The sequence below is a fragment of the Mastigoproctus giganteus genome, chromosome 6 (genome assembly GCF_048544385.1).
Source record: "Mastigoproctus giganteus isolate SK-2022 chromosome 6, ASM4854438v1, whole genome shotgun sequence".
Classification (NCBI taxonomy): Eukaryota; Metazoa; Arthropoda; class Arachnida; order Uropygi; family Thelyphonidae; genus Mastigoproctus; species Mastigoproctus giganteus.
This window is the reverse complement of record NC_143580.1, coordinates 118,852,587-118,869,412: the sequence shown is the minus strand read 5'-3', so window position 1 is coordinate 118,869,412 and position 16,826 is coordinate 118,852,587. Positions and strand designations below refer to the sequence as shown.

Genomic DNA, 16,826 nt, shown 5'->3' with positions numbered 1-16,826 from the left:
TGAGATGTAACAGCATCTGCTTGTGTTTCACCAAACTTTTCCACTGAATTTGTCCATAAATGGGTAACATAAGCTGGAATATCACCAGTAGATCGGTACTGATGGAATCCATACTGGCGATCGTTGATCAGATGGAAGGTTTCTAGATAGTTTTAAGAGTTGGCAGTTAATTGATTTCTCCATTACTTTAGAAACAGTAGAAGTAATTTCAATGGGACGATAATTGGATGGGAGGGATTTGCCACCCTTTTTAGAAACTAGAAGGATATCAGCAAATTTCCAAGCAAAAGGAAAAACACCTTTGGAATAAGAAAGTGAAAAAAGGCATCAAAGAACAGGAGTAAGTTCAGGAGCACAGGTTTTGAGAACAAACGGAGAAATACCATCAGGACCTGGAGCTTTCTTAGCATTAAGATTCGTCAAAATCCTTCTGACATCCTTTTGACAGAAGACCACAGGAGGCATTGAACGGAGCGTGTTGGAAATGGTGGGAGGTGTTTTACCAAGATCATTAATACATGAGTTGGAAGAAAAATGGGAGGCTAGTAGGTCAGCTTTATCCTTGGCTGAAGTGACAATACAACCATTTGGTTTTGACAGAGGTTGGAGCAGAAATGGGCAAAAGTTGTGGCCAATAGCTTTGGAAAGAGACCAAAATGCTTATCTACCATTAGAACAAGAAGCAAGTGGTATCAAAATGAACAGCTAGGCTATTCAAAATCTAGTTTGGACTCATTAATAACTGCTTCACAATTGTTGTGAACTTTGATATAGACAGAAAATAAAACTGAAGAATTGGAAACAAGCCAATTACGATATGCAACATTCTTCTCTTGAACAACCTTAACACATTTAAAGGAAAACCAAGGGTTAGATAAAGGAGGAGATTTTAAAGTGGAATGTGGAATAAAGGATTCCATTCCTACAAGAATAATTTCACTGACACAATCTGAGAAAACGTTGACATCAGAATTTTTGAAACAGTAATCCAACCAAGGAAAAGAAGAAAAGAAATCTCGCAGGTCATCCCATTTTGCATTCTTTTAATGCCAAACAATACGAGGTTGGGAATAGTCATGAGATAAAGGCTCAATTGGAGAAGAGACAATCATCAAGTTCTGATCTGAGATGCCTAAAGGACCACTCACTTCGACTGTATACTTAGAAGGGTTGTTTGTGAGAAAAAGATCAAGCATGTTGGCTGTATCATTAGGTTTGTCCAGTATTCTGGTAGGTAAATGGACAATCTGTGCAATGTCATTAGTAATTGCAAAAACCTCAGCATTTCGACCAGCTGGGTCTGTGTGACTAGAAAACGGAAGCCAGCTGGAGTTGTAAACATTAAAATCAGAAAGGAAAATTGGACTGGAGAAAGTCAAGTTGCAAAGAGAGAAAGTCAAGTTGCAAAGAGAGGAAGTCAAAGACTTCCAAATGATTAGTGGAGATGGGAGACCAGTAGAGACAACAGATGAATTTCACAGAATGAGGTAGAGAGATTTTAAGCAGAGGAGATTCCAAATTGCCAAGTCTCTGGCAGGGAATATCGGAACGGACATATGCACAAGAACCACCACTGAAGCGAAAGGGATCATGCAGTGAATAATTTGGGCAACTGAGATAAGCAGTGGCTGAATCAACCGATAACTGAGATTCTGCCAGAAAAAGTACATAGGGTTTGGCACACTGTAAGTGAAAATGGATATCACTGAGATTAGAACTGAGACCACTTATATTTGTGAAATGAACTAGGAAGTGTTTGGGAGGTTTAGATCTTTTCGCAGATAAGTTTGCTCTCTTTGCGCTATGTGCAAAATAATCTCACTTACTGTAGGTTAGGGATAATATCCCAAAAAAAATAATATCCTAAAATCAATACATTATTCTTGTTAGTTACACTGATAATGAAGGTGATTTAGTGAAAGCTCAAAGAAAGTTACTGACAACATTTTAGCTTATTATTGCAATTAGAACTTGAAATGTTCAGAGTCATAAATTTGAATTTTCTATAAAATATCTATTGCTCAAAAGTACTGTAATAAATTAAAATCTTACCTTTGTCCGAAATACATCTTTTTCTTGTTCTGCATCATGTAACATGTCAATATCAGTTTCATCAATAGACTCTGAATCTGAAGAACAACTTTTAACCAAAGTGGAATCACCTGCACTGTTATTTCGTGAACTTTCTCCACTTTCTAACACATTTGCAAGGCTATTGGTTGCTGTTGGGGGGGAAAAGATCTATATAATTAAATATAAATACAAAGATAAGGGAGAATTTAATTTACTGCAAGCATAAGATTTCATTTAGTTTATCTAATGTCATTTCCTATCTTTCTTTCTGGCTTTATTTTTTATTTATTTTCTTTTTTTTTTTTTTTTGTTTAATTTTCCTCTTAAACTTACATAGGAATGATTAACATTGGTTACTGAAGCCAGCAGGGAACAAAGAATAAATGCAGCCCATGGTGTTTGGCAGTTCTTTACATAAATTAATCATTGAAATAAAAGTACAAGTGGAAGTAAAGCAAAATGGTATTCAAGTAAACAATGTATCACTGCAAAGGAGAGTATACTAAGAAATTTACCACATGGATGGGGTGGGACAAGAAAGACTTTATTTTGCTATTGTTATTAAACATAAACAGCAAAATGAGAGTAGAAATCTCTTATAATTCAAATGAGTATAATGTGAAATTCTTCTGCCTGCTCAGATTAAGACCCTGATCGCAGATAGATTCAAATTGAGTAAAGATAGTTGTAAAACTGAGCATTGAGCCTGCTTAACCTGTTGGTTGGTTGGTTGATTCAGAGATTTCTTAGACGCATCAGCAACTATGGCCATAGTGTGCCAGCTTAACCTGTTCAAGGCATTATACACCTCAATAGATCCCTTTGCATGTACCTAGACTCCAGGTGCTGCAATATGCAGAACTAAAGCCTATCTTGGTAAGAGCACTCCTTTGTTCCCCTCACCAATCTTGTTGCCCTTGTCTGTACTCGATCTAGCAACTCCACATCTTTCCAAAAATTAGAGACCTCCAAAACTCTACACAGTGCTTAAGGTGTGGCCTGACCACTGTCTTGTACAATGGGTCCTGCTCTGGCAGCCTGTCTGCACTGTCAGCGAACTTCATATCTGACTGCAAAATTACCCCCAGGTGTTTTTCACCTGGGGGTACCCCCAGGTGAAAAACACATGGAAGACTGCTGTGTGGTATACCAACTGTGTGGTACCCAGAGTGTGGTACCACACAGTTGGTATGTTTCTCTTGGGCTACTGCTACCGATATGCAGTATTTTGAATTTGTCAATGTTAAACTTCAGTTGCCACTTTACAGTCCATTTGCCCACCTTATCTAGATCCAGTTGCAGTAGCATACTGTAGCAGCCAACTTTTTTATCATCTGCAAACTTGGACATTAAGCCTGATATACCCTCATCAATATCACTGATCAATACACAAAACAACAATGGGTCCAGCACCAAACCCAGGGGAACTCAACTAATAACCTCAGTGCACAAAGGGCAGTGTCCATTGATTGCCACTCTCTCGTCTCTCACTCAACTTTTCCTTTATCCATTGCAGCGACTTGCCTTTAATACCATACCGCTCCGATTTATACAGCAGTCTTCCATGTGCAACAGTATCAAAAGCTTTCCTGAAATCCAAGTATATGATATCAAAATTATTTTTTGCATTCAGTTCCTTTGTGACCACATCATAACATCCAATCAAATAGGTTAGACAGGACCTCCCTTTAACAAACCCATGCTGTGCCTTAACTATTACTGCACTCTTGTCTAGATGATCCTGCAATGCTTCTTTCACCAGTGACTCCATTATTTTCCCCAGACCACAAATTAAACTAACAGGTCTATAGTTACTTGTGTCACCTTTTGATCCCCCACCCCTTTGTGAATTTCTTTGTGGATATTCTTGGTCATATAGTGTAGTTTTTAACTTGATTGTGCGAGTACAGAGAAGGGCAACAAGATTAGTGAATGGAACAAAGGGTTACTCTTACGAAGAAAGGCTTAAGTTTTGCAAATTACAGTGTCTGGAGACTAGGCCCCTGCAAGGTGACCTGATTGAGGTGTATAAAGCCTTGAATGGTTTGAGCATGCTCAATTCTGATGGAATTTTTCCTCTTGCTAAAAATAATCACCTGAGAGGGCGTAAATTCAAATTGAGGAAAGACAGTTGTAGGATAGATGTGAGGAAATTTGCCTTTAGCCAGCAGGTGGTTGGTTGGTGGAACAGACTTCCATCCCTTGTTGTGGAAGTTGATAGCCTAAATAAATTTAAGGCTTAGCTGGACAGGTATTTGGAACAAACAGAGGGGTGAAATGGGAGTGGGTTTTTTTTTTTTTTTTTTTTGGCTAATGCTGCTTAAGCTTGCTTTCTTGTATCATATGCGTCATCTAATGCTAATCTCCACGTGGTAGCACAAGTGTGCTAGCTGTTTCTCATAAAGTAGACATGCCATATTCCACTATAAGGCTAGTAATGTGTCAGGTGTTGCGGTACTACCCTTACAAGATGCACATGCTACAGCAGCTAAAGCATAGTGATGCAGATATTTGTTTCACATACACACTTCAGTTTCTGGCATGAATGACAGTGGATATCACTTGGCCATGCAACATCCTTTGGAGTGATAAAGCCCACTTCTGCTTAAATATACAAGTGAATATGCACAATTAACCCCAGGGGCTAACATCTGGTGAGTATGGGCTTGGCACACCCAGGGTCCTGAGCTGGATATCATCATTCTCTTTCTTGGTGATTCCCTTCTACTTCTCTGTCTCCCTCTCTCCCAGGGTAATTCGGAATTTTTTTTTTTTTAGCTGGTGCAGCATAAGCCTCAGGCTTCCTTACACTATATGGCTAGTAATAATAATAAAATAATAATAATAACTGTCGCATTTGGGCAACAGAAAACCTTCCAGTTATCCAAGAGGTCCCATTGCATTCTCCAAAAGTGACAGTGTGGTGTGGATTTACGGCCACGTTCAAGATTGGGCAATATTTTTTTGAACAGGTAACACCAACTGGACCCCGCACCTGTTCCGTCACTGGACAGTGATATTATGAAATGTTAGCAAATTTTGCAATACCACAGCTGGAACAACGTGGGTGCCTTCAGGATACCATATTCATGCAAGATGGTGCACCACCCCACATCCACCATTGTGTCCAAAGATTGCTAAGGCAACACTTTACAGACGAATGGTGATCAGACGCTGTTTCCAGACATCTTGGCCACCCCTATCACCGCACCTCATCCCATGCGACTTCTGTTTGTGGGGTTTTTTGAAGAACCAGGTGTATTGGGAAGGATGTCAAATTCTGGCAGATCTGAAGGACAGCATTAGACATCATATACTAGCTATTCCAGTTGACATGTTACTTTCTGCTGTAGAAAATGCTGTTCTTCGAACGGAAACTGTTGGAGGACACATTGAACAATTGTAGCGCTGTTCAAGTGATTTGTATTGCCGCAGTGCCATATAGTGACAAATTTGGTAACTCATTTTTTTCTCCAATAAATGGAGAGTGCATTCTTTATTGCACCTGTTGTCCAAATTTTTCTTCAGCCTTAGAATCGAACCTTAGAACTTGCGCCAGAGCCCTCTACATAGGGATACTTTAATTTTAACAACCCTGTATGCTGTAGCTCCAGAGTTTAGTAAATTAAGATCATTTTTATTCATAAATTCTTCAATCAATTTGCCTCTTCTGTCCATTGTAGTAGACCCCCACAAAGGATGATGTCCATTAAAATCACCAAGAAGAAAAATTGGAGCTGTGAGTTGGGCAAACAGATTGTCAATTTCTGAATGGGGAAGAGGTAGAGATGGTGGAATATAAATGGAAACAAGGGTGACTGATGTACCAACTGCAATATGAGCAGCCACCCCACAGCTTCTAGATTTTTTCTTAATTGGATTGGCCTGATTGGTACATTAGAATTAACAAGAATGGCTACTCTTCCATGTGCAGGAGACTAAGTTCTTATCTCATCTGTACAAGATATAATTTGAGAATTTTGGCAAACTGGGGGGACAAGAATGTTTCCTGTAGGCATATATCTATCAGTTTGAACTGAGCTAGCAAATCCCTTAAGTCATCAGAATGAGTGCTTAGTCCTCTACAGTTCCACTGCATGATGTTATGCATTATTTAGGTTTGGTAGAAGCTGATTCATCTGACTGCTTGTTTGCAGGACATTTTTTCCATTCTTTTTTTGGAAAGTTGGGGCATCCAGTCTCCATGGTGTCATTCGCATGAAGTTCTAGTATGGGTTCCTCATTATCTGAATGTACATCTACTTCCATACTATTGATTGGTGATTCAGCTTTCTTACTGTCTTTGTTCATTTCCAATTTTTTACGGTCATGTGAGACCGTTAAGTATCCGTTGGGATACTAATTGGAGTGTTAGATGCTTTGTTGGTTTTAGTTTTAGGAGTATCTTTTCTGGAAGCTGATATGGTTGTTTTAACCCAGTTCATCAGAGAGGTGTTCGATAGTATTGACACATCTGTTTGAACTGCAGATGAAAGATAGCTTCTGGTGCGAGATGCACAGGATACACTAGGCATGGTCAGCATAATTTGTCTACATGCTTCAGGATATGTGACTTTGTGTTCTATTTTGTATCTTTAAATTTTCTTTCCGGTTTTCCACATATCACATGATTTAGAAAATGCAGGGTGCCTCCCTTTGCAGTTGGGACACATGGGAGTTGAGGCTGAGCATTCTGTTTGTGTATGATCCTTAGAACCACATATAGGACAGATGGCATCACCTCTGCATGCCTGCTGAGAGTGGCTATATTTCTGGCATTTATAACAGTGAAGAGGATTCATGTATGCCGAATTCTGCAGTTTAAATAGCCAGCTTTTACTGTGGATGGTAAGTCAGGAGTGCTGAAAGTTAAAATGATTCGAGTTGAAACCAGATTTCTATCTTTTTTAATCATTATACGTTTTGCACTTGTTACCTTTTGGTTACTAAGTTCCTGAACTAGTTCCTCCTCCTCAGACACTGCAAGTAGATTCCACTCTGTGATCATGGCTTTCGATGAATTTAAGGTATTGTGGGGAGTAACAGATACTGGCAGCCTACCAAATGTCTTTGTATTTAATAGCCACTCAGAATATTTGGAGGTGGCTATTTCAACCAGGTCTCCAGATTGTAATCTCTTCACCATTTTTGGTGATCCAGTAATAGATTCCAAATATTTTTTGATCATAAATGTTGACAATGCCCACAGGCTGAGATGACAGAGAGTGTATTACCAGAAAGTTCGGTAGGTTAGGGACTGTGCTTCTCTTCGAAGCCTTTTGGTTTTGTTGGTGTCATTTTCATTATGTATGTCTATCCTTGAGCTTAATTGCTCTAAAGGTGGAAAATTATTTGTTCCTGTTATCTTGGTTCCTTTTAGCCCTGGGAGAGTTACTTGCTTCTCCCAGGTTACCAGACCCACCAGTTGGATGCAGGAGCAGTGCCATCAGTGACCAAGGGGTTGTAGAAGTTAGAGTTAGTAATTAAGATATATATATATATATATACATACACATACACAGTCCATTCTGGTTATTTGGGACACACTGGAACTAGTGCATTTTGCCCCGATTATCCGAAGTTTCACGTAAATAGTTAAAAATACAATGTATCCCCCCCCTTTACAATTGGTTCATTGTACAATCAAATCACGTTACGACGAACTCACCATAGTAAAGTACCGTTCACTATACGATGTGTAGTAAGCGCCAGTCATTGTGATCATGTTTATGAATTGAATTTTAATTCAATTAAACAGCAATTCTAATTAGAGAAAATAAGAGGAATATTATCCACAGGCTATAAAAGCAAATATATATTAAGCACAAATTTACCCTTTATTACCTCACCAATTAAAAAATTAAATGATATGTGATAATCGGAATAATTAATACGTACTGTAATATGTACATACGAACTAGTTGACATTTCTGTTCACTGACATTTGTGGGTGGGGGTTAAAATTTAAAACAGTAAAAAGATAAGAAATCAATAACAAAGAACACGGCACACACAAATTGCAAGTAACACGATACGCGCAAGTGAGAACTGAGTAACGAGTTACAAAGTTTTAAAAATAGGAATGAAGAGAAGATCTTAAAATAAATTTTTTTATATGATTGAAGATTTCATGGAAGTGTAAACACATTTCACCATAATAACCCACAGAATTCCAGCTGTCGGTATCATGGCAAATTCAATAAGATCGAGTTTACTATCCGTTTATGACAGATTTCACTAACAGAAAATCCAAATAAACAGGTGACTGCTAATTGTTTTTATTGATTTATGGTTGTGACCTGCAGAATTTCGACTGAACCACGTGTACCATCGGAGACAATCGTAGGATAATCTCCAGTGCTGCGGGTCTCCTGCCCCAATTAAATGACATGCTGTCCCAATTAAGCGAAGTAAGCCCTGGCTATTTTCTCGATTGGTTTCTGTTTTTTAAGATTTGCCCCAAATAACTGGAATCCACCACACACACACACACACACACACACACACACACACACACACACACACACACACACACACACACACACACACACACACACACACACACAAAATAAAGAAAGGTAGATTTCCTTTCTGAGTTCCTACTTTAATGCTTTCAGTAAAGAACCACTTGAAGTGCAGGAAAGAGAAAAAAAATCACTAGAAAAGAACGGAAACTTTATCGCTTGGAAAGAGCACTGTGTATTGCAGACAAAACCGCTTGTCACTTGGGGCTGAATCAAAGTGGGAACAAGAAGGAAGAGGTGGAAAACAGGCAACCTCTGGCAGAGCAAAGTTGTTGTTGTTTATTTGTTTGTTATTTGGTTTTTAGGAGCATTAGTAACTAATGCCATATTGCTCCAGGGATATGAGGTGGTCATTCCCTGACCTTTCTGCATCCTCCATATTTGGTAGTCACGGGCTCGAACCCCAGTCTAATCAAGAAGTGTGTGCTACGCACTGCTGCTCCTTTTCACCTGGCTACAGAGGTGCCCCCCCCCAGTTTTTTGTGATTTCTGTCAAGCATGACTCTGTGACACGAAACAGCTGCACCGTAGCACACTATGGGAAGAAAGATAACGCTGTAGATGAGAGAGAGTGCACTCTGTTTAAGCTCCCAGTCCACTCGACTGATGCATGTAATCATGGCTGTGTATTTTCTTATCTTAGAGGCTATGTACTGCAAGTGGAGAAAAAATGTTTGCTTTGAGTCTATCAAGATTCTGAGGTATTTAATCTCAGAGTGAAGCCTAATTGGTCTGTTTACAATCTTGATTGTTGGAAGTCTTGAAATCTGCAAGGTGAAGCACTGAAACTTGGCAGCAACAGTAATTTTTCTGTAGATGGTGTCAATGAATTTTCTTTGTGGTCCTACTTCCAAGGTTTTCATTTGTAGGTCTGGTAGGACTTTCACAGGCCCCCAATCACCCTATTCCTGGCCAGTTTCATTTTGGGGACAAAATGATGATGAGCAATAGTAGGATCCTTTATCTTTTTATCATAAACCAGGGGCTGTAAAAATACAACTAGGAGTGATTGATGATCTTGTATGTGTTTTAATTCTAGATTTTTCCAATATGGTAGTGCAACTCAGTAGAACGTAGGTAATTGGAGTGGAGCTGGTGCCATAGCCATCCTTAGAGTTGTAGATAGGGCAAGCTGCTGGTTGCTATTTCAAGTTGGTAATCCACAATAACAGGGCCCTTAGGAAGAGAATAATCCAAAATGATGTTATTTTGTCATTGAGAGAGAGAGAGAGAGAGAGAGAGAGAGAGAGAGAGAGAGAGAGAGACACTAGACTTACTGATTGATTAATAAACAAAATTTCAGAGAGAGAGAGACAGAGATATGTCCAGTTTGTTTTATACCATAGGAAATGCCAGATGGCCACTTTTATTTGATGGCAAATGTTGGCAGGTGTAATTAACACTTGAAAGTGTTCCAGAGAACACATTGCCATTTAGCTGACTACTTCAGCTCTTTCTTCTTAGTGAGGTGGTTTTACACACTGCTCTATTTTAATTTTCTTTTGACACAATTCGACAATTAGACCACCTGTTTTGATGTTATGATAGGATACTGTAGGTGGTGGTAAAGTTATGGGTATACACACTTAAGTACGTCTGTCTCTTGCTAGGACAAGTTCAACGAATGGGGGAGAAGTTCTGGTTCTCCATTTTTCTGCTCATGGCCAATGGTTTTACTATGATATAATTTTGACTCTGAGACTTCTGTGTAGAGCTCATGAGCAGTTTAGATGGCTTTGAAATCTTTATCATACTATTATTATGGGCTGCAGAGTGTGAATCTATAGGTGCAATTGTGGTAGTAGTAGTTGTTGTGAAGGTTAGTGATGCAAGCACAAGTGAGGCTATATTGCACCTGCCACATGCCTAAGAGAGATACATTTATTATCTATGGCTAAAGAATTAAATACATGTGAAAGGAAGAGAAAAGCTGTTTGTCATTCCTTTATATATAGCATGTTGTTTGTTATTTGGTTTTAGGAGCATTAGCAACTAAGACCATATTGCTCCGGGAATATGCGGTGGTCATTCCCTAACTTTCCGCATCCCCCGTATTTGGTGGTCACGGGCTCGAACCCCGGTCTATCAAGAAGCGTGTGCTACGCACTGCTGCTCCTTCCCACCTGGCTACGGAGGTGCCATATATATAGTATACAATTAGTGATTAGATGTTTAACTGTAAGTTGACACTGTTATTGTTTGTTTGTTATTTGGTTTTTAGGAGCATTAGCAACTAAGGCCATATTGCTCTGGGATATGTGGTGGTCGTTTTCTGACCTTTCCGCACCCTCCGTATTTGGTGGTGACAGGCTCGAACCTCGGTCTAATCAAGAAGGTGTGCTATGCACTGCTGCTCCTTCCCACCTGGCTATGGAGGTGCCTAGTTGACACTGGCAATTAGGACAGTGTGTGTGTGGGGGGGGAAGAATTGTCTGTAGTAAGCAAGCAGACATTGAGTGTCTTAAAAGGTTCTAGAGAACAGGTAACTTGCTGGATGAGATCAACAAAAGGACATCCTTATGACGAAAGACTGAATTTGTGGGTTGCACGGCTTGGAAACTAGGCACCTTAGCGGCACCTTGATTGAGGTGTTTAAGGATCAGAGGCAATCGTAAAATGAAATTTTCACAGTTAAATGATTCTAGAACTAGGTGGTCCCTAGTTCTAGAATCAAATTAAAGTTACGGGAAGAGATGTTTAGACTGGATTGCCAGAAGCTTTATTTTAGCCAGCAAGCTATAAATTACTGAAATAAGTTATATACATGGGTGGCAGAGGCTGACAGTTTGGGGAAATTCAAAGGTCAGCTGGATAGTTACCTATAGGAGGAGGGAAATGCATAGGTGTCTATTTTCTTTTCTCTTATTATTATTTATTTTTTTTTTTATTTTATTTTTTTTTTATTTATTGTTAATACTAAATGCAGTAAGTGAGATGGGTATAGATACATCATATTCGGGCTAGAATAACATCTTCCATCCTGCTCGCTCTTAAACACAATGTTCACTGATTGCTCTGGTTTAGGCTCGAGTATGCAAGAGTTTATTATTTATTTGGTCCTGCCAAAGTGTTAGCCATTGTTCTTTATCAATATGTTTGACGACATATTTGTAATCTATACAATGACCCTCAAAGAAAATTAAGTTTCTCACTTGTTGCCATGTTATTTGCATTCTCATTTCCTTGAATCCTAATAAGTACTGGAATTCAGCACAACCAGAATCTTTCTTTAATCAGGACAATATTCATACTGAATTGCACGCATGGCACTATACTCAGAGAATCTGCATATATTAGTTTGTGGGAACAAAAGTTTCTCAATATGATCCCCAGCTAAAATAACTGCATATAATTCCAAAGTGAAAATACAGTATTTGGTAGGATGACTGCTGCACTGACTTCAGTGTCTTTTTTACGACCGTCGGTGAATATTTAGGTGAAACTGAAGAATTGGCTCAAGTGGGCTGCATGCTATGGACAATATTCTGGGTTGAGATGTATTCTTTTCCTCTGTTCACGATATCCATAGTCAAACTGTAACAGACTTATTTATGTCGGGCACTTATTAGGGTGAATATTTTCTCATTTGGGAGCACAGAGGTATTGCCTTATTGGGTGACTTGGCAGATTTCTTATCTTTACAGCATAATTTAACAACAGCACTTGTCAGCAAAAAAGGGAATGAGAGATCAAAGTACAGGCTCTGAAGCAGTCTGTACAAATTTGAGTCAAGATATTTTGAACACTGTCTGAACCATAGACAGAAGTGCTGTAATCAACCACTGATCTAATCAAAACTTGATGTAAGTGTAACAATGTTTAATGATCAGCCTACATGATATAGCAGATATTGCTCTGAGGATATTTAGGTTTTTTTTTTTTTTTTTTTTGTTTTGTTTTGGTTTTTTTTTCAAGAAGATTGTATGGAGATGTTTTATATTATCCACGAAATTTAATTTCTAAAAAAATACTAAGGAATTTAATTCAGGTTATAGGGATTAGTTCTGAATTCAAGTGTTTTTCTGGATTGAGGCACATTCTTCATTTTCTAGTATTATCTTTACATCAAAATCCATTTTTACTTGTATGACATGATTCCCCTTTACCAGTGGGTTTTGGTAGGTGGAGGTGGGCACAGTAGGAGGTACAGATATAAGAGCGATTGATCATTCTGTGCTGTTTTTTGTGAGCTTAATAAATGGTGTGCAATGGGAGTAAATAACTCTTTAGGTCAATAGTTATTTCAATATCCCAATGGAACATTTCCTTACAATTGTCTGGACATATGAAGGTTTATTGTTATAGGTTTTGCTGCTTTTCTTGCCTCCTGATATGATATGTTCAGCTCTGCTTTTAGTCTTTGTATCTTCTTTTCACTGCTAGAATGGTCAGAAGTATGCAAGTTGCTCTCCTTGGCAATTTACACATGTAGGTTTTTGAACTGAACACGGTAATTTTGTGTCCTTTGCATCACGTAAAGCACATGCAAAGGTGCCATGACAGACCATTTGAATGTGTCTATATTTTTGACACTTAAAACACCTTACTGTAGTACAGGCAACCAGCTGTAAATGAATTTGAAGATGTTGGTGAATTGAAAGCAAGGATTAGGTGTATAGTGGACCTAGATTCCCATCCCTATTCAAAAATATTCATATAACTGTTGTCACTCTATGTGGCTTTAGTTCAGACCAGATTTCTTCTTTAAACACTTCAAAAAAGGCTTGTAATATGATAAAATGAAAATAATAAAATAAAATATAAACTTACAATCAAGGGTCCCATAACTATGAACTGTTTGGGTTGACGATGTACAACTTTCACCTGCAAGATGTCAAAACAAAAATTTATTATGAAACTAGATAATAACTTAAATTATACTGTGCAACAAATTTAAACTTTTTTTTCATGGACAAGTATTCTTTAAATTCAAAAATGTGCACATCTTTGTAGTAATTTTATCCACAGAAAATAATGTAATGATACTGGTCTATTTATATGTTAGGTCAGACTATCATGCTTTTTTTTTTTCATCAATGGTAATTCTTCATATTATTATTTTATAAGTACTTTAATTAGAATAAAGTTATAATTAGGGCACTGACAGAATCATTTAATGTGATATGTACATACAGCACACAATAAATACAATAATCACTGACTTGTATTTATTTATTGTGCTAATGTTATTTTCTTTCAACAAGAAAAGTTAGAACACTTAACACTTTAGAGTGATGAAAGCTGATGATTAACATAAAGAGTGCAAAACGCATCAAGAAAAAATTAGGATACATCCTTAAATAAGTGTCTATAATCCTTCTCGTTACATATCAAACTGACAGGTCTGTAGTCACCTATTTCATCCTTTGAGCTACCATTAAGAATAGAAGACACCTTCGCACCTGCAATATTTTTCACATTGCCACAATATTCTCATTATATATAAGCTAAAGGCATTACCTCTTTTGCTGCTGCTTTCAAAATAACTGGATACGTTCTATCATCGTCTTCTGGAGTTGTAATAATTTTACCACAATTCCCTTTTAGTTATCATAAAATCACTCAACTCCATCGTTAATATAGGCTGGGCCACTTTTATCTTTTATATCTTTTATACCAGATCTTTTATAATTATCCTATGCATTTTTTTTTTCTCTTTCTGCCACTATGCTTAGTTTTTTTTATGTCCATTTTCAGCTATACCTTGAACCCATTCAGTGGCATAAAATTTGACTCGCTTAATTTACAGTTCGCCAGAAATAGAGGACACAGGTGAATAAAAAAGTAGAGTACAAAAGTATATATATATATATATATAGAAATAAACTCTATAATCCTCCTCTATAATGTGTTTGACTCTGTGTACTAAGAGTTGCTACAATGGATAAAAGGATGGTTAAGTGGGAGAAAACAGATGGTGGTAATCAATGGGTGCTGCTCTTCTTGGACTAATGTTATTATTGGAGTCCCACAGGGTTCGGTGTTAGATCCACTGTTGTTTTGTATATTTATTAATGATATTGATGAAGGTATATCAGGCTTAATGTCGAAGTTTGCAGATGATACAAAGGTTGGCAGGGTTGTTAATGACAGTAATGGCAGTGTGCTACTGCAACAGGATCTAGATAATTTGGGCAGATGGGCTAAGAAGTGGCAACTGAAGTTTAACCTTGACAAATGCAAGGTACTCCATATGGGTAGAAGTAACACGAGAGAAAAGTACCAACTGTGTGGTACTACACTTAAGATGGTAGAAAATGAAGACCTGGGAGTAATTGTGCAGTCAGATATGAAGTTTTTTGAGCAATGCAGACAGGCTGCCACGGCAGGTCATGGGATTTTGTCAATGATATATAGGAATTTTGCTAGCAGGGAAAAGGAGGTGATTGTCCCTCTGTATAAGGCAATGGTCAGGCCACGCTTTGAGTACTGCATACAGGAGGCCTCATTTTAGGAAGGATGTCGATTTGCTTGAGCATGTACAGAGGAGGGCAACAAGATTGGTGAGAGGAATGAAGGGATCCTCTTACCAAGAGGATCCCTTAAGTTCTGCAAATTGCAGTGGCTGGAAACTAGGCACCTGCACGGTGATCTGATTGATGTGTATAAGGCCTTGAATGGGTTGAGCACGCTGAATTCTGATGGGATCCTTCCACTTGTTCAGATTACAAACCTAGGGGGGCATAAATTCAAATTAAGAAAAGACAGATGTAGAATAGATGTGTGGAAATTTGCCTTTAGCCAGCGGGTGGTTAACTGCTGGAACAAACTTCCATCTGTCGTTGTGGAAGTTGATAGGTTGAATAAATTTAAGGAAGAACTGGACAGGCATTTGGAGGGAATGGTGTGATTTTTTTTTGGCTGATGCTGCATAAGCTCATACACTTGCTTTCTTGCATCACATGCCACTACTACTACTATTTACCTCAATGCTTATTTGTAGAATGCTTCACTACAACACCCTCCTAAATATAAATCAGATGAAAAATTATTACTCAATGGTTTCCTTCCCTCACAGACAAATGAATGGTACAACGTATCTGTGATAGGCTATCAAGATCTCCAACCAAACCACCAACACATCAAAACACCATCAAATATCCTTGAGAGTCAGAAAACATCTTGTCTAATAATAAAATCATTAAACCCATTAAAATGATTCTGGTATATAAAAGTTAAAATCTTTAAATTAGCTAAAATAATTGAACCCAATTTTGAATAACTTCACTTCCTAAAGTGGACCAGGAGATTTTCAGTGGTCTGTCTGGGTCACAGGATAGAAGTAACATAATGGGAATTTCTTAAACTCTTCAAGATTATTTAATATCCTAGTGCATATCCGCAAACAACCTCAATATGAGAAAAGGGCATTAGCATTGGCATACGATGCATGAAAGCAAGCTTATGCAGCAGCAGCCAAATAAAAAGAAAAAAAAATTCCCATTTCACTTATCTATTCACTCCAAATGTTTGTCAAGCTCAGCCTTAAATTTATTTAAGCTATCAACTTCCACAACAAGAAATGGAAGTCTTCCAGCAATCAACTATATGCTGGCTAAAGGCAAATTTCTGCACATCTGTTCTACAACTGTCTTTCCTCGGTTCGAATCTATGCTCCCTCAGGTTCTTAATCTGAGCTCGAGGAAGAATCCCATCAGTATTGAGCATGCTCAACCCATTCAAGGCCTTATACACCTCAATCAGATCACCTCGCATGTACCTAGTTTCCAGGCACTGCAATTTGCAGAACTTAAGCCTACCTTGGTAAGAGCACTCTTTGTTACCCTCAGCAAACTTGTTGCCCTTCTTTGTATTCATCCTAGCAACTCTACATCCTTCCTAAAATGAAGCCTCCTGACTTGTACACAGTATTCAAGGTGTGGCCTGACCATTGTCTTGTACAAAGTGATAATCACCTCCTTGTCTGTGCTAGCAAAATTCCTATACAGTGAAACTTCCCTTTAACGGATAGCCATGGGGAACGAGAATGTATCCGTTAGAGAGAAGTGTCCGCTAACAAGAAGTCTGAGGGAAAAAAAAAAAAAGAAAAAGAAAAATCGTCTTCCTTAGAAACGTTTAATGTAAAATTAAATTAAAATATATACAGATTTTGAACAATATTTTTGTAAATAATAAACATACAATTGTGCTATGCATATTATGACTTTATCTTAAGAAAAATTACATACGGTAATCACTTTTCTTCTTCTGCACCTTCTTCCAGCTGAT

The 16,826-nt window shown here is 38.1% G+C and overlaps 1 protein-coding gene across 1 annotated transcript in view; it reads right to left on the bottom strand.

Moving 5' to 3' along the window:
* LOC150084533 (SID1 transmembrane family member 1-like) overlaps positions 1 to 16,826 on the bottom strand; it is a 254,140-nt gene that overhangs the window by 65,541 nt on the left and 171,773 nt on the right. Inside the window, exons 10-11 of the mRNA XM_090376277.1 lie at positions 13,368 to 13,421; positions 2,053 to 2,222 (exon numbers count right to left, since the gene is read on the bottom strand). Coding sequence (XP_090232403.1) covers positions 2,053 to 2,222; positions 13,368 to 13,421 — 224 coding nt within the window. The remainder of the gene's footprint in view (positions 1 to 2,052; positions 2,223 to 13,367; positions 13,422 to 16,826) is intronic.